General features: G+C 44.5%; 3 protein-coding genes across 3 annotated transcripts; all 3 read left to right on the top strand.

The window, feature by feature from the left end:
• Positions 1-2,845: 2,845 nt before the first annotated feature.
• Positions 2,846-3,862, top strand: LOC108433210 (trace amine-associated receptor 13c-like). The gene is made up of 2 exons (XM_037547444.1): positions 2,846-2,923; positions 3,035-3,862. The coding sequence occupies exons 1-2, from the start codon at positions 2,846-2,848 to the stop codon at positions 3,860-3,862; spliced, it is 906 nt and encodes a 301-aa protein (XP_037403341.1).
• Positions 3,863-9,842: 5,980 nt separating this feature from the next.
• On the top strand, positions 9,843-10,859 carry LOC108433209 (trace amine-associated receptor 6-like). The gene has a single exon (XM_037547443.1). The coding sequence runs from the start codon at positions 9,843-9,845 to the stop codon at positions 10,857-10,859; it is 1,017 nt and encodes a 338-aa protein (XP_037403340.1).
• A 2,101-nt stretch (positions 10,860-12,960) lies between these two features.
• LOC108433208 (trace amine-associated receptor 6-like) lies at positions 12,961-14,647 on the top strand. Its single transcript, XM_017707648.2, has 2 exons — positions 12,961-12,975; positions 13,631-14,647. The coding sequence occupies exons 1-2, from the start codon at positions 12,961-12,963 to the stop codon at positions 14,645-14,647; spliced, it is 1,032 nt and encodes a 343-aa protein (XP_017563137.2).
• Positions 14,648-17,889: the final 3,242 nt, after the last annotated feature.

Here is a 17,889-nt window from a genome sequence, read left to right as displayed (position 1 = left end):
TTTCAAGTTATTTCAAACTGGATTGAACTGTCCAATTGCAGCTTGTATGGGGTGTACTGGAAATGTTGTAATGAGAAAAAAAAAAAGAATTTCATAGTGATTGGGAAATGGGTAAGATACATAACTATTCACCAAAATGACTGGATGAACCATTTTCAGACTTATCGTAGCATTCCAGGCTTGGGAAATAAGGCTTGGGTGTTTTATTTTTTGGGATATTAGCAGAATAAAAAGAAGTCAATAATTATATTCCTCTCAGATACAAATTGGGTGACCACTCATAACCTCTTAATGTCTAAATAACTTGGTAGCCAATCAGAGGATTTCACTATACATTCAATTAAATTACATCATAGATCCAATTAAAGCAAAGATTAACCTTTTGAGACTTCCCATACTTCTGTGGTAGCATTGGAAAGGTGACTGCAGATACAGTGGTAGAAGATGCAAATGTGGCTAGTGCGTTCCAGCATGACTTATAAAAAGTTCAAAACATTCAACATCAGATCATGTTAAAAGCATTGTTTTTCAAATGCGTGCTGCAATCCTTCAATTGCTTTTGGGTGTAGTGATGATGAGGCTGGGGGCACTTTAGATATGTCAGGGCTGTGGGATGTGGCTCTATAGAGCTAGATAACAATGCCTTCATGAAGGCAGGTTTGATTGATTGCTCTGTTCATTCATGAATTTTTTTCTGCACATTTTATCGTTTTTCAGTGCAAATGTGGGAAAATGCATTTGCATATTATTTTCTCATGGTTCATAAGGTTACATGACAATGAGTAGCAGTTCTCTTGAAGGTTGCTTTTGTTAACATCAGTGCCTGTTCTTTTCTTTTACCTATTTACGAGATTCTACCTGGAGTGGGGAACTTACAGGTGGACAGCCAAACCCATTGGCCAACTCAAAATGTTGCATGACCTACGAGATTTTTCTGGCCTATGTGATTGGCAGAAAAGTGGCACATGTCTTCTGCCAAATTGATGACAGTGCCATACATATTAGTTAGAAGTCAGGACCCCCACCTCCCTCTGGCATTTGAAAAGTGACATACCCAAAGAGGAATTGTGTTTTGTGGGTGCACTACACCCAGGACAACTGCTTCACCCAGGAGCAGGGGTTGTTGGCCATCAAGCAATGCAGCACTTGGCTCAGGCCTTGGTTTACCTACCCCACCTGGAATCCAGATGGAAGCCAGAAGTGAGGCCTACCATGCCCCCCTTTAGCTGGCAGAAGGCCTTCCAGAACCTTCTGGCAAAATGGGGCCCCCAATCAGACACCAGGTTGCAGGGCATCATGTGCACTCTTACCACATGTTGGAGAAGGAGGTCAGCAGTCTCCCTGGCAGAGCAGATATAGCCAACAGCATATATTATCCCAACAAGAGCACAAAGACTCAAAATGCACAAGTAGCATAAAATCGCAACAGCTGGGTTCCAGCTTCTCCTCATTTCCATGCTGCTTTTATAATATTTCTCAGGAGATACTTCTCCAACAACACAACCCAGTCTCCAACCTGAAAAGAGCTTCATGTAGGGACAGGGAATACAGGCCTTCTGTATTGTCCTTTGATTGCAGTAGAGCCATCACAAAGTCTAAGATGATAGGAGACCATGGATGGACTCATTTAGGCAATAGATGGAGCAGTCCTGGGAATCTGGATCTGGGTGTTTTGCTTCTTGCACACACCTCGCAGGAAGTAAGTGGTAGAAATAGCAGTGGTCCAGTTTACACCCTGATGCCCAGAGAATGGGAAGGAGTGACCCACTGCAGGCCCTGCTGAAGGACAATATTGGGAACATACTAACATCCAGGAGGTCCACCATCGGGATCAGGCTCCCAACTGAATGCCTCAACTGAATTCAGAGTGGGTCCCAGTCAGGATTTGGGGAGCAGGATTTGGCCCCAGTCAGGATGGCCTCTGGCAATGGGTCAGACCTTGGAGGTACCCATTATCTGGACAAGGAATTATGTTTGGTGTTCTTAAAACATGGCCTGTACAACAACAGGAAGTGGAAGCAACTGAAAAACACTGGGCTCAGTCATTTAGGCTGTTGAATGTAAGCCTGTCCAGAGCTCAAAGCCCTTGGACACCACAAATCCAGAGAATGAGGCTTAACGAAGAGAAGGTTCTCCAGGAACAAAATGTGTTTTTGAGCGACCAACTGTAGATGAGTTTATTTTAGAGGTAGACATATACATATCATTGCTACTTAAAATTGTGAGTTTCCCCACTGTGGGACTAATAAAGGATTATCTTATCTTATCTTATCTTATCTTATCTTATCTTAAAAACCAAGGAATACTGGAGCAGGAACCCCTTGCACTTCTCCAAGTCCCCTAAATACTGCTCCGGGGTAGCCACCTGGGATTCTTCCCTATCTGGGTCAGGAGGTTGAGGAGGCACCAGAAGACCTTGTGGTGTGGCAGCAGGTGCATTTAGAAATTTAGAATTTAGAAATTTTAAAAGTTTAAAAGATTTTAGTTTTCCTCTGAGCCAGTATGCTTTGTGTGTATAAGCAAGTGGGCCTTGGGGTGGACAAGGGTGAGAAGCCCTGACCTAGAGTAAAGTGTTACCAAGAATTATTATAAGCATCTCCAACTCACTCAGCTGTTCTCGGCTGGTACTTTAGGCATCACTGTGTGTCTTACATTGTATGTAAACATTGATTTTTTTTAATATTAGATAAGTAAATGATGTAATGACAAACTAGCAACTCATAGGTCAGTGGGAGGGTTCATGGTAAAGTATAAAGAGACATGCCAGAAAGCAGATGGCCCAGTTCAGTATTACTGAACAGTACAGCTGGATCAGATCCAGTTGGCAGATTTTTGTCTGTGCCAGATGAATAACTCAGACTACAGCCGAAACATTGCAGTTCAGTACTGCTTTCCTGACAATAACGCATCTTGCAGAAAGGAGGTGCAAACAGGTCCTGCTTATATATTTCTGTTCTTTTTTCTCTCATGTGTTTCTGTGTTCACTGTGTTTCTGAACCTGCTGGTGATCATCTCCATCTCTCACTTCAAGCAGCTCCACACCCCCACCAACCTGCTCATCCTCTCTCTGGCTGTGGCGGACCTTCTCGTGGGGCTGCTTGTTATGCCTGTGAATATAATGCAATTGATTGACTCCTGCTGGTATCTTGGACAAATCGCATGCTGGATTTATCCAATAATCAATGAGATCTCATTGTTAGCATCTCTCTATTGCCTGGTTTTCATTGCAGTTGACCGGTACATTGCTATTTGTGACCCTCTACTTTATTCTGCTAGAATGACAGTTTGTAAAACCGCTTTGTTCATAGTTGTAGGATGGTCTTTTGCCTCATTGTACATGATCATTTGTTCCTACTTTAATGACCATTTTCGTCAGTCTCAGTTATCCTCTCAGTGTTATGGAGAGTGTGTACTGGTCATAAACTATTCTTGGGTAATTACTGACCTAGTATTGACATTTCTCACTCCTTGCTCTGTTATACTGATCTTGTATTCAGTCATTTTTCATGTGGCAAGGCATCAAGCTAAAGCTGTTAGAGCTGTAATAAATGGTGCCTCAAACACACATGGAGGCAAAGTTTCAGGCTCTTCTGAAGCCAAAGCAGCAAAAAAATTAGGCACTTTAATTTTCATTTATCTTGCTTGCTGGATACCTTACTATTTAAGTTCTCTCTCAGTTAAAAGCATGACATCTCTGTCAATGGTGTGGACTGTATTTAGCTGGCTGATATACATTAACTCCTCCATGAATCCAGTTATGTATGCCATTTTCTACCCATGGTTCAGAAAATCAGCTAAATATATTGTAACTTGTAGAATATTCACATCCTCCTCAGCACGGTTTAATTTATCTATAGGTTAAGGTTCAGAATTCATCTGAGCACATTTAACTCAAGGCTGAATTCAGCTGACAATCCTGAGACCACTGCACTGTCATGCCTAATAACTCTCACTATTATGTTTGTATCATACAGTAAACTATATAGCATTGTAGAAATGGATTTTCTGCAGTTGAATAGCATATTTACTTCAATATGACGCTGTGGATCATGTTTTACTGTTTTTTTTTTTTCTTGCACGCTTCCATTCCTTGTCATGTTACTTGACTTTAATTGCTCTTAGTAATCAGGTGTCTTATCATATATAGATATCAAGTTTAAATCTTGTTCTGCTTGCTCTATAATTCTGTTGAAATGGTCTGCTACAAGTATAGTAACCCCTTACTCTTAGTGGTTACTTAAGTGGCTCGAAGGTACATTTTACATCATTGACTACAGCAGTTCTCCTCAAATTCACTGGGCCCTTATTTGATTGATAGCATTATGTTCAGATTTGGTCATTATTTGTTAATATGATGAAGCTCACACCTAAGAACAGCTTGTAAACAGCCTGAAATGTATATGATGTTTACATTTAACTCTTCCACATTATTTAAAATCTATTGCTGTGGTCATTTAGTAGTAGCATAGAGTTTAAACAGTTCTTCTAACAGATTCATTTGTAGCAGTTCTGCTCTAAATATTTGTAAATAGTAATAAAATACACAACCTCAATTCCAATGAAGTTGCAACATTGTGTAAAACATAAATAAAAACAGAATACGATGATTTGCAAATCCTTTTCAACTTATATTCAATTGAATACACTACAAAGACAAGATATTTAATGTTCAAACGGATAAACTTTACTGATTTTTGGAAATATTCACTCATTTTGAATTTGATGCCTGCAACACGTTCCAAATAAGTTGGGACAGGGGCAACAAAAGACAGGGAAAGTTGAGGAATGCTCAAAAACACCTGTTTGGAACATTCTACAGGTGAGCAGCTTAATTGTAAACCGCCCCATCCTTGCTTGTGAGCCTTTCAGGGATGCTCCCTTTATACCCAATCATGACACTTACCTGTTACCAATGGCATGTAAGGGCCTGTGGCCATAAACTCATGGGCCCATGGCCTTACACATTGAGACTGTATAGACCTGTATAGGCCCATTGCTTGATGGTAACAGAATCCATGAACGAGCCTGTGGCCCTAAACTAATGGAGTGCTTTTATTACCCCTTTGCCCCTTGCTAATTGAGTGCATTTTTGGGCCCACTGCCTTATGCTAACAGTGTGCATGTAGGGGCCCATGGGCCTACACTAATGTAATGTTTGTATGAGCCTGTGGCCATAACACTAATGGAGTGCATGTATGGACCAATGGCCCTACACTGACAGATTGCGTATATACATACAGGAGGTCCTCGGGTTACGTCAGTCCCGAGTTGCGATGTTTTGTGGTTACGACACATCTCCCATATACTATATAAAGCCTTGTTTCGACTTAAGTGGTTTTGCGTTATAAACATCGTAAGCGCAAACTTTGTGTACGGGAACTAGTTGGTGTGCACGGCAGAAGAATATGCTGTGGAACGAGGAAGACGGCGTCACCCCAGTCGCATTGTCCACCATTTTGGCTTGTTGCTTCGTCGTTCTCTCTCTCATGTGTTGCGATTTTGTTCACCTTTTGCCCTTCATTATGGCTCCCAAGCGTAAGGCACACTCTTCTGATGGCAGTGCATCGAAGAAGAGGAAAGCCATCACCATGGAAGTGAAATTAGATATCGTTAAGCGATCCGATAAGGGGGAAAGAGACATTGGCTGGTTGCTTGGACTTAGTCGCTACGATTATAAAAGATAGGATAGGATAAGCGCTTACAGTATTTACGTACAGTATGTACGTATGTTCCGACTTACAGCGAAAATCGAAATTACGACGCGACGTAGGAACGGATCAACGTTGTAACCCGAGGGGGTCCTGTATATATACACCTCTCCATGGATCACCACCTTATCGTGGTGGTGGGGTTTGCGTGCTTGAATGATCCTAGGAGCTATGTTGTCTGGAGAAAAAGCTCCTGGTAGGGTCTCCCATGGCAAACTGGTCCTAGGTGACAGGTCAGACAAAGTGTGATCCATAATAACCTCTGTGAAAACACAAAAACAGGACTTGTGTACCCTGCCCGGAACAGGGTTACCGGGGCCCCACCCTGGAGCCAGGCCTGGGTAGGGGCTCGCCAGCGAGCATCTGGTGGCCGGGCATTTACTCATGGTGCCCGGCCGGGCCCAGCCCGAAGGAGTTACATGAATCCCCCCTCCCATCGACCCACCACCAATGGGAGGGGCAGTAGTAGGGGTTCGGTGCGTTGTGGATCGGGCAGTGTCCGAAGGCGTGGGCCTTGGCGTTCTGATCCTCGGTTGCTGAAACTTGCTTTTGGAACTTGGAACGTTACCTCACTGGTGGGGAAGGAGCCTGAGTTGGTGCGCGAGGTTGAGAGATACCGGCTATATATAGTCGGGCTCACCTCAACACACAGCTTGGGCTCTGGGTCCAATCTCCTTGAGAGGGGCTGGACTTTATTCTTTTCTGGAGTTGCCCATGGTGAGAGGCAGCGGGCAGGTGTGGGCTTTCTCATAGCCCCTCGACTCAGTGCTTCTATGTTGGGGTTTTCTCCGGTGGACGAAAGGGTAGCTTCCCTACGCTTTCGGGTTGGGGAACGGGTCCTGATTGCTGTCTGTGCTTATGCACCGAACAGCAGTTCAGAGTACCCAGCCTTCTTAGAGTCCTTGGGAAGGGTGCTTGAAAGTGCTCCTCCTGGAGACTCTATTGTCCTACTGGGGGACTTCAATGCTCACGTGGGCAATGACAGTGAGACCTGGAGGGGTGTGATTGGGAGGAATGACCTCTCTGATCTGAACCCGAGTGGTGTTCAGTTTTTGGACTTCTGTGCAAACCACAGTTTGTCCATCACGAACACCATGTTTGAACACAAGGATGTCCATAAGTGCACATGGCACCAGGACACCCTAGGCCGCAGTTCAATGATTGACTTTGTAGTCGTGTCATCAGACTTGCGGCCATGTGTTTTGGATACTCGGGTAAAGAGAGGAGCTGAGCTGTCAACTGATCACCACCTGGTGGTGAGTTGGATCAGGTGGTGGGGGAAGATGCTGGTCAGACCAGGCAAGCCTAAACGTATAGTGAGGGTTTGCTGGGAACGTCTAGCAGATGAACCTATCAGATTGATCTTCAACTCACACCTCCGTCAGAACTTTGACCAGATATCGGGGGAGGTGGGGGACATTGACTCAGAATGGGCCATGTTCCGTTCCTCCATTGTTGAAGTGCGCTGACTGTAGCTGTGGCCGTAAGGTAGTTGGTGCCTGTTGGTGCGGTAATCCTCGAACCCGTTGGTGGACACTCCAGATGAGAGATGCCGTCAAGCTGAAGAAGGAGTCCTACCGGGCATGGTTGGCCTGTGGGACACCAGAGGCAGCTGGCAGGTATCAACAGGGCAAGCGATCTGTGGCTTCAGTTGTCGCCAAGGCAAAAACCCATGTATGGGAGGAGTTTGGTGAGGCCTTGGAAAGTGACTTTAATTTGGCTCCGAAATGATTCTGGCAAACCGTCAGGCGACTCAGAAGGGGAAAGCAGTGTGCCACTAGCACTGTATATAGTGGAGATGGTGTGCTGCTGACTTCGACTGAAGACGTCATTGGGCGGTGGAAGGAATACTTTGAGGACCTTCTCAATCCCACCAACACGTTCTCCAGTGAGGAGGCTGAGTCTGGGGACATGGGAATAGGCTTGTCCATTACTGAGGCCGAAGTCGCTATGGTAGTTAATAAGCTCTTTGGTGGCAAGGCTCCAGGGGTGGATGAGATCCGCCCTGAGTTCCTCAAGGCTCTGGATGTTGTGGGGCTGTCTTGGCTGACACGCCTTTTCAACATTGCGTGGATATCGGGGGCGGTGCCACTGAATTGGCAGACTGGGGTGGTGGTGCCTCTTTTTAAAAAAGGGGACAAGAGGGTGTGTTCCAACTACAGGGGAATCACACTCCTCAGCCTCCCTGGTAAGGTTTATGCAGGGGTACTGGAGAAGAGAGTCCGGCTTATAGTCGAACCTCAGATCCAGGAGGAGCAGTGCGGGTTCCGCCCTGGTCGTGGAACACTGGACCAACTCTTCACCCTCTCCAGGATTCTGGAGGGTTCATGGGAGTTTGCCCAACCAGTCCACATGTGCTTTGTGGATCTGGAGAAGGCATTTGACTGTGTTCCCCGGAGTATTCTGTGGAAGGTGCTTCAGGAGTACAGGGTACATGGCTCTTTGCTACGAGCCATTCAGGCCCTGTACAAACAAAGCTGAAGTTTGGTTCTTATATCCGGCAGTAAGTCAGACTCGTCCCCAGTGAGAGTTGGACTCCATCAGGGCTGCCCTTTGTCACCGATTCTATTCATAATTTTTATGGATAGAATTTCTAGGCGCAGTCAGGGGATGGAGGGTGTCCGGTTTGGTGACCTCAGGGTCACATCGCTGCTGTTTGCAGATGATGTGGTCCTATTGGGGACATCAGGCCGCGAACGTCAGCTTTCGCTGGATCGGTTTGCAGCTGAGTGTGAAGCGGCTGGGATGAGAATCAGTACCTCCAAATCCGAGACCATGGTTCTCAGGCAGAAAAGGGTGGAGAGCCCTCTCTGGGTCGGGGATAGGCTCTTGCCTCAAGTGGAGGAGTTCAAGTATCTCGGGGTCTTGTTCACGAGTGATGGTACAAGGGAGCGGGAGATTGACAGGCGGAATGGTGCTGGGTCAGCAGTGATGCAGGCTCTTTACCGGTCTGTTGTGGTAAAGAAAGAGCTGAGCCATAAGGCAAGGCTCTCGATTTACCGGTCGATCTACATTCCCACCCTCATCTATGATCATGAGCTTTGGGTAATGACCGAAAGAATAAGATCGCGAATACAAACGGCCGAAATGAGTTTCTTCCGCAGGGTGTCTGGACTCTCCCTTAGAGATAGGGTGAGAAGTTCAGTCATCCGGGAGGGACTCGGAGTAGAGCCGCTGTTTCTTCACGTCGAGAGGAGCCAGCTGAGGTGGTTCGGGCATCTGGTTAGGATGCCTCCTGGACGCCTCCCTCGGGAGGTGTCACAGGCAAGTCCACCTGGGAGGAGACCCCGGGGAAGACCCAGGACACGCTGGTGTGACTATATCGCCCAGCTGGCCTGGGAGCGCCTTGGAATCCCCCTTGGAGAGCTGGTGGAAGTGGCTGGGGAAAGGGAGGTCTGGGCTTCATTGCTTAGGATGCTGCCCCCACGACCCGAACCGCGGAGAAGCGGAAGATAATGGATGGATGGATGGATGGATGTATGGATATATATATATATATATATATATATATATATATATATATATATATATATATATATATATATGGGCCCATGGTCTGATGGTAATGGAATCCATGCATGAGCCCGTGGCTCATCCCATGTGTGGGCCCATCACCATTTACTTACAAAGTACATGTAAGAGCCCATAGCACTATGCTGACAGAGTGCATGTATTGGCCCATCGCCCCTTGCTAACAGAAGGCATGTATGTGCCCATTGCCTTTGCTAACAGTGTGCATGTACGGCTCTGTGGCCCTACACTAAGAGAAGCAGATGTATGGGCCAGTCACCATTTACTAACAGTGCATGTATGGGCCCGTGTCTCTACACTAAAACACTGGAAATATAGAGGCTGTGGCCTGACAGCAATGGAATTCATGTATGAGCCTGTGGCCCAGTGCATGTGTGGGCCCATCGCCCTTTGCTTACAGAGTGTTAAAAGGTCAGAAAGTGTTAATGTGTTTTTGCATATTAGATAAGTAAATGATGTAATGACAAACTAGCAACTCACGGGTCAGTGGGAGGGTTCAAGCTAAAGTATAAAGAGACATGACAGAAAGCAGATGGCCCAGTTCAGTATTACTGAACAGTACAGCTGGATCAGATCCAGTTGGCAGATTTTTGTCTGTGCCAGATGAATAACTCAGACTACAGCCGAAACATTACAGTTCAGTACTGCTTTCCTGACAATAACGCATCTTGCAGAAAGGAGGTGCGAACAGGTCCTGCTTATATATTTCTGTTCTTTTTTCTCTCATGTGTTTCTGTGTTCACTGTGTTTCTGAACCTGCTGGTGATCATCTCCATCTCTCACTTCAAGCAGCTCCACACCCCCACCAACCTGCTCATCCTCTCTCTGGCTGTGGCGGACCTTCTCGTGGGGCTGCTTGTTATGCCTGTGAATATAATGCAATTGATTGACTCCTGCTGGTATCTTGGACAAATCGCATGCTGGATTTATCCAATAATCAATGAGATCTCATTGTTAGCATCTCTCTATTGCCTGGTTTTCATTGCAGTTGACCGGTACATTGCTATTTGTGACCCTCTACTTTATTCTGCTAGAATGACAGTTTGTAAAACCGCTTTGTTCATAGTTGTAGGATGGTCTTTTGCCTCATTGTACATGATCATTTGTTTCTACTTTAATGACCATTTTCGTCAGTCTCAGTTATCCTCTCAGTGTTATGGAGAGTGTGTACTGGTCATAAACTATTCTTGGGTAATTACTGACCTAGTATTGTCATTTCTCACTCCTTGCTCTGTTATACTGATCTTGTATTCAGTTATTTTTCATGTGGCAAGGCATCAAGCTAAAGCTGTTAGATCTGTAATAAATGGTGCCACAAACACACATGGACGCAAAGTTTCAGGCTCTTCTGAAGCCAAAGCAGCAAAAAAATTAGGCACTTTAATTTTCATTTATCTTGCTTGCTGGATACCTTACTATTTAGGTTCTCTCTCAGTTAAAAGCATGACATCTCTGTCAATGGTGTGGACTATATTTAGCTGGCTGGTATACATTAACTCCTCCATGAATCCAGTTATGTATGCCATTTTCTACTCATGGTTCAGAAAATCAGCTAAATATATTGTAACTTGTAGAATATTCGCATCCTCCTCAGCACGGTTTAATTTATCTACGGGTTAAGGTTCAGAATTCATCTGAGCACATTTAACTCAAGGCTGAATTCAGCTGACAATCCTGAGACCACTGTCATGCCTAATAACTCTCACTATTATGTTTGTATCATACAGTAAACTATATAGCATTGTAGAAATGGATTTTCTGCAGTTGAATATCATATTTACTTCAATATGATGCTGTGGATCATGTTTTACTGTTTTTTCTTTTTCTTGCACGCTTCCATTCCTTGTCATGTTACTTGACTTTAATTGCTCTTAGTAATCAGGAGTCTTATCATATATAGATTTCATGTTTAAGTCTTGTTCTGCTTGCTCTATAATTCTGTTGAAATTGTCTGCTACAAGTATAGTAACCCCTTACTCTTAAAGTGGCTCGTGGGTACATTTTACATCATTGACTACAGCAGTTCTCCTCAAATTCACTGGGCCCTTATTTGATTGATAGCATTATGTTCAGATTTGGTCATTATTTGTTAATATGATGAAGCTCACACCTAAGAATAGCTTGTAAACAGCCTGAAATGTATATGATGTTTACATTTAACTCTTCCACATTATTTAAAATCTATTGCTGTGGTCATTTAGTAGTAGCATAGAGTTTAAACAGTTCTTCTAACAGATTCATTTGTAGCAGTTCTGCTCTAAATATTTGTAAATAGTAATAAAATACACAACCTCAATTCCAATGAAGTTGCAGTGTTGTGTAAAACATAAATAAAAACAGAATACGATGATTTGCAAATCCTTTTCAACCCATATTCAATTGAATACACTACAAAGACAAGATATTTAATGTTCAAAAGGATAAACTTTACTGATTTTTGGAAATATTCACTCATTTTGAATTTGATGCCTGCAACACGTTCCAAAGAAGTTGGGACAGGGGCAACAAAAGACTGGGAAAGTTGAGGAATGCTCAAAAACACCTGTTTGGAACATTCTACAGGTAAGCAGGCTAATTGTAAACCGCCCCATCCTTGCTTGTGAGCCTTTCAGGGATGCTCCCTTTATACCCAATCATGACACTTACCTGTTACCAATGGCATGTAAGGGCCTGTGGCCATAAACTCATGGGCCCATGGCCTTACACATTGAGACTGTATAGACCTGTATAGGCCCATTGCTTGATGGTAACAGAATCCATGAACGAGCCTGTGGCCCTAAACTAATGGAGTGCTTTTATTAGCCCATTGCCCCTTGCTAATTGAGTGCATTTTTGGGCCCACGGCCTTATGCTAACAGTGTGCATATAGGGGCCCATGGGCCTACACTAATGTAATGTTTGTATGAGCCTGTGGCCATAACACTAATGGAGTGCATGTATGGACCAATGGCCCTACACTGACAGATTGCGTATATACATACAGGAGGTCCTCGGGTTACGTCAGTCCCGAGTTACGATGTTTTGTGGTTACGACACATCTCCCATATACTATATAAAGCCTTGTTTCGACTTAAGTGGTTTTGCATCATAAACGTCATAAGCGCAAACTTCATGTACGGGAACTAGTTGGTGTGCGCGGCAGAAGAATATGCCGTGACGCGGCTGTGGACCGAGGAAGACGGCGTCACCCCAGTCGCATTGTTCGCCATTTTGGCTCGTTGCTTCGTCGTTCTCTCTCTCGTGTGTTGCGATTTTGTTCACCTTTTGCCCTTCATTATGGCTCCCAAGCGTAAGGCAGACTCTTATGATGGCAGTGCATCGAAGAAGAGGAAAGCCATCACCATGGAAGTGAAATTAGATATCGTTAACCGATCCGATAAGGGGGAAACAGCGACAAACATTGGCCGGTTGCTTGGACTTAGTCGTTCGACTGTTGCTACGATTATAAAAGATAGGATAGGATAAGTGCTTACAGTATTTACGTACAGTATGTACTTATGTTCTGACTTACAGCGAAAATCGAAATTACGATGCGACGTAGGAACGGATCAACGTCGTAACCCGAGGACCCCCTGTATATATATATATATATATATATGGGCCCATGGTCTGATGGTAATGGAATCCAAGCATGAGCCTGTGCCTCAACCCATGTGTGGGCCCATCACCATTTACTTACAAAGTACATGTAAGAGCCCATAGCACTATGCTGACAGAGTGCATGGAGCTGCTTGAAGTGAGAGATGGAGATGATCACCAGCAGGTTCAGAAACACAGTGAACACAGAAACACATGAGAGAACAATGAACAAAAATATATAAGCAGGACCTGCTCGCACCTCCTTTCTGCAAGATGCGTTATTGTCAGGAAAGCAGTACTGAACTGTAATGTTTCGGCTGTAGTCTGAGTTATTCATCTGGCACATTCATCTGAGCCCATTGCCCCTTGCTAACAGAAGGCATGTATGTGCCCATTGCCTTTGCTAACAGTGTGCATGTACGGCCCTGTGGCCCTACACTAAGAGAAGCAGATGTATGGGCCAGTCACCATTTACTAACAGTGCATGTATGGGCCCGTGTCTCTACACTAACACACTGGAAATATAGAGGCTGTGGCCTGACGGCAATGGAATTCATGTATGAGCCTGTGGCCCAGTGCATGTGTGGGCCCATCGCCCTTTGCTTACAGAGTGTTAAAAGGTCAGAAAGTGTTAATGTGTTTTTGCATGTTAGATAAGTAAATGATGTAATGACAAACTAGCAACTCACGGGTCAGTGGGAGGGTTCATGCTAAAGTATAAAGAGACATGCCAGAAAGCAGATGGCCCAGTTCAGTATTACTGAACAGTACAGCTGGATCAGATCCAGTTGGCAGATTTTTGTCTGTGCCAGATGAATAACTCAGACTACAGCCGAAACATTACAGTTCAGTACTGCTTTCCTGACAATAACGCATCTTGCAGAAAGGAGGTGCGAGCAGGTCCTGCTTATATATTTTTGTTCATTGTTCTCTCATGTGTTTCTGTGTTCACTGTGTTTCTGAACCTGCTGGTGATCATCTCCATCTCTCACTTCAAGCAGCTCCACACCCCCACCAACCTGCTCATCCTCTCTCTGGCTGCGGCGGACCTTCTCGTGGGGTTGCTTGTTATGCCTGTGAATATAATGCAATTGATTGACTCCTGCTGGTATCTTGGACAAATCGCATGCTGGATTTATCCAATAATCAATGAGATCTCATTGTTAGCATCTCTCTATTGCCTGGTTTTCATTGCAGTTGACCGGTACATTGCTATTTGTGACCCTCTACTTTATTCTGCTAGAATGACAGTTTGTAAAACCGCTTTGTTCATAGTTGTAGGATGGTCTTTTGCCTCATTGTACATGATCATTTTTTTCTACTTTAATGACCATTTTCGTCAGTCTCAGTTATCCTCTCAGTGTTATGGAGAGTGTGTACTGGTCATAAACTACTCTTGGGTAATTACTGACCTAGTATTGTCATTTCTCACTCCTTGCTCTGTTATACTGATCTTGTATTCAGTCATTTTTCATGTGGCAAGCCATCAAGCTAAAGCTGTTAGAGCTGTAATAAATGGTGCCACAAACACACATGGACGCAAAGTTTCAGGCTCTTCTGAAGCCAAAGCAGCAAAAAAATTAGGCACTTTAATTTTCATTTATCTTGCTTGCTTTATACCTTACTATTTAAGTTCTCTCTCAGTTAAAAGCATGACATCTCTGTCAATGGTGTGGACTGTATTTAGCTGGCTGATATACATTAACTCCTCCATGAATCCAGTTATGTATGCCATTTTCTACCCGTGGTTCAGAAAATCAGCTAAATATATTGTAACTTGTAGAATATTCACATCCTCCTCAGCACGGTTTAATTTATCTACGGGTTAAGGTTCAGAATTCATCTGAGCACATTTAACTCAAGGCTGAATTCAGCTGACAATCCTGAGACCACTGTCATGCCTAATAACTCTCACTATTTTGTTTGTATCATACAGTAAACTATATAGCATTGTAGAAATGGATTTTCTGCAGTTGAATATCATATTTACTTCAATATGACGCTGTGGATCATGTTTTACTGTTTTTTTTTTCTTGCACGCTTCCATTCCTTGTCATGTTACTTGACTTTAATTGCTCCTAGTAATCAGGAGTCTTATCATATATAGATATCAAGTTTAAATCTTGTTCTGCTTGCTCTATAATTCTGTTGAAATTGTCTGCTACAAGTATAGTAACCCCTTACTCTTAAAGTGGCTCGTGGGTACATTTTACATCATTGACTACAGCAGTTCTCCTCAAATTCACTGGGCCCTTATTTGATTGATAGCATTATGTTCAGATTTGGTCATTATTTGTTAATATGATGAAGCTCACACCTAAGAATAGCTTGTAAACAGCCTGAAATGTATATGATGTTTACATTTAACTCTTCCACATTATTTAAAATCTATTGCTGTGGTCATTTAGTAGTAGCATAGAGTTTAAACAGTTCTTCTAACAGATTCATTTGTAGCAGTTCTGCTCTAAATATTTGTAAATAGTAATAAAATACACAACCTCAATTCCAATGAAGTTGCAACATTGTGTAAAACATAAAAACAGAATACGATGATTTGCAAATCCTTTTCAACCTATATTCAATTGAATACACTACAAAGACAAGATATTTAATGTTCAAAAGGATAAACTTTACTGATTTTTGGAAATATTCACTCATTTTGAATTTGATGCCTGCAACACGTTCCAAATAAGTTGGGACAGGGGCAACAAAATACTGGGAAAGTTGAGGAATGCTCAAAAACACCTGTTTGGAACATTCTACAGGTGAGCAGGTTAATTGTAAACCGCCCCATCCTTGTTTGTGAGCCTTTCAGGGATGCTCCCTTTATACCCAATCATGACACTTACCTGTTACCAATGGCATGTAAGGGCCTGTGGCCATAAACTCATGGGCCCATGGCCTTACACATTGAGACTGTATAGACCTGTATAGGTCCATGGCCTGATGGTAACAGAATCCATGAACGAGCCTGTGGCCCTAAACTAATGGAGTGCTTTTATTAGCCCATTGCCCCTTACTAATTTTAATGCATTTTTGGGCCCACTGCCTTATGCTAACAGTGTGCTTGTAGGGGCCCATGGGCCTACACTAATGTAATGTTTGTAGGTGGTTGGTTAGTGTAGTGGTTAACACCTCTTCCTTCTACACTGTAGACTGGGGTTCAATCCCCACCTGGGCAAACACCCTACACTATACCAATAAGAGTCCTTGGGCAAGACTTCTAACACCTGCTTGGCCTCCCTGTGTAAAAAAGGATCAAATTGTAAGTCGCTCTGGATAAGAGCGTCAGCCAAATGCCGTAAATGTAAGTATGAGCCTGTGGCCATAACACTAATGGAGTGCATGTATGGACCAATGGCCCTACACTGACAGATTGCGTATATACATACAGGAGGTCCTCGGGTTACGTCAGTCCTGAGTTACGATGTTTTGTGGTTACGACACATCTCCCATATACTATATAAAGCCTTGATTCGACTTAAGTGGTTTTGCGTCATAAACGTCGTAAGCGCAAACTTTGTGTACGGGAACTAGTTGGTGTGCGCGGCAGAAGAATATGCCGTGACGCGGCTGTGGACCGAGGAAGACAGCGTCACCCCAGTCACATTGTATGCCATTTTGGCTTGTTGCTTTGTCGTTCTCTCTCTCGTGTGTTGCGATTTTGTTCACCTTTTGCCCTGCATTATGGCTCCCAAGTGTAAGGCAGACTCTTCTGATGGCAGTGCATCGAAGAAGAGGAAAGCCATCACCATGGAAGTGAAATTAGATATCGTTAACCGATCCGATAAGGGGGAAACAGCGACAAACATTGGCCGGTTGCTTGGACTTGGTCGTTCGACTGTCGCTACAATTATAAAAGATAGGATAGGATAAGTGCTTACAGTATTTACGTACAGTATGTACGTATGTTCCGACTTACAGCGAAAATCGAAATTACGATGCGACGTAGGAACGGATCAACGTTGTAACCCATGGGGGTCCTGTATATATATACCTCTGCATGGATCACCACCTTATCGTGGTGGAGGGGTAGGCGTGCTTGAATGATCTTAGGAGCTATGTTGTCTGGAGCAAAAGCTCCCGGTAGGGTCTCCCATGACAAACTGGTCCTAGGTGACTGGTTAGACAAAGTGTGATCCATAATAACCTCTATGAAAACACAAAAACATGACTTGTGTACCCTGCCCGGAACAGGGTTACCGGGGCCCCACCCTGGAGCCAGGCCTGGAGGACGGGCTCGCTAGCGAGCGTCTGGTGGCCGGGCATTTACTCATGGTGCCCGGCCGGGCCCAGCCCGAAGGAGTTACATGAGTCTTCCCTCCCATCGACCCACCACCAATGGGAGGGGCAGTAGTAGGGGTTCGGTGCGTTGTGGATCGGGCAGTGTCCGAACGCATGGGCCTTGGCGTTCTGATCCTCGGTTGCTGAAACTGGCTTTTGGAACTTGGAACGTTACCTCACTGGCGGGGAAGGAGCCTGAGTTGGTGCGCGAGGTTGAGAGATATAGCTAGAGCTAGATATAGTCAGGCTCACCTCAACACACAGCTTGGGCTCTGGGTCCAATCTCCTTGAGAGGGGCTGGACTTTATTCTTTTCTGGAGTTGCCCATGGTGAGAGGCGGCAGGCAGGTGTGGGCTTTCTCATAGCCCCTCGACTCGGTGCCTGTATGTTGGGGTCTTCTCCGGTGGACGAGAGGGTAGCTTCCCTACGCTTTTGGGTTGGGGAACGGGTCCTGCTGTCTGTGCTTATGCACCCTTCCTTGGGAAGGGTGCTTGAAAGTGCTCCTCCTGGAGACTCTATTGTCCTACTGGGGGACTTCAACGCTCACGTGGGCAATGACAGTGAGACCTGGAGGGGTGTGATTGGGAGGAATGACATCTCTGAACCTGAGTGGTGTTCAGTTTTTGGACTTCTGTGCAAACCACAGTTTGTCCATCACGAACACCATGTTTGAACACAAGGATGTCCATAAGTGCACATAGCACCAGGACACCCTGGACCAACTCTTCACCCTCTCCAGGATTCTGGAGGGTTCATGGGAGTTTGCCCAACCAGTCCACATGTGCTT

Source organism: Pygocentrus nattereri, chromosome 18 (genome assembly GCF_015220715.1).
Source record: "Pygocentrus nattereri isolate fPygNat1 chromosome 18, fPygNat1.pri, whole genome shotgun sequence".
Taxonomy (NCBI): Eukaryota; Metazoa; Chordata; class Actinopteri; order Characiformes; family Serrasalmidae; genus Pygocentrus; species Pygocentrus nattereri.
This window is presented reverse-complemented; position numbering and strand designations above follow the sequence as displayed.

Bases quoted from the DNA above. Each gene is read 5' to 3' on its own strand.
- LOC108433209 (XM_037547443.1), top strand. From the start codon at position 9,843: ATGAATAACTCAGACTACAGCCGAAACATTACAGTTCAGTACTGCTTT.
- LOC108433210 (XM_037547444.1), top strand. From the start codon at position 2,846: ATGAATAACTCAGACTACAGCCGAAACATTGCAGTTCAGTACTGCTTT. The intron at 2,924-3,034 runs GTGCAAACAGGT...CACTTCAAGCAG, and splicing joins ACGCATCTTGCAGAAAGGAG to CTCCACACCCCCACCAACCT.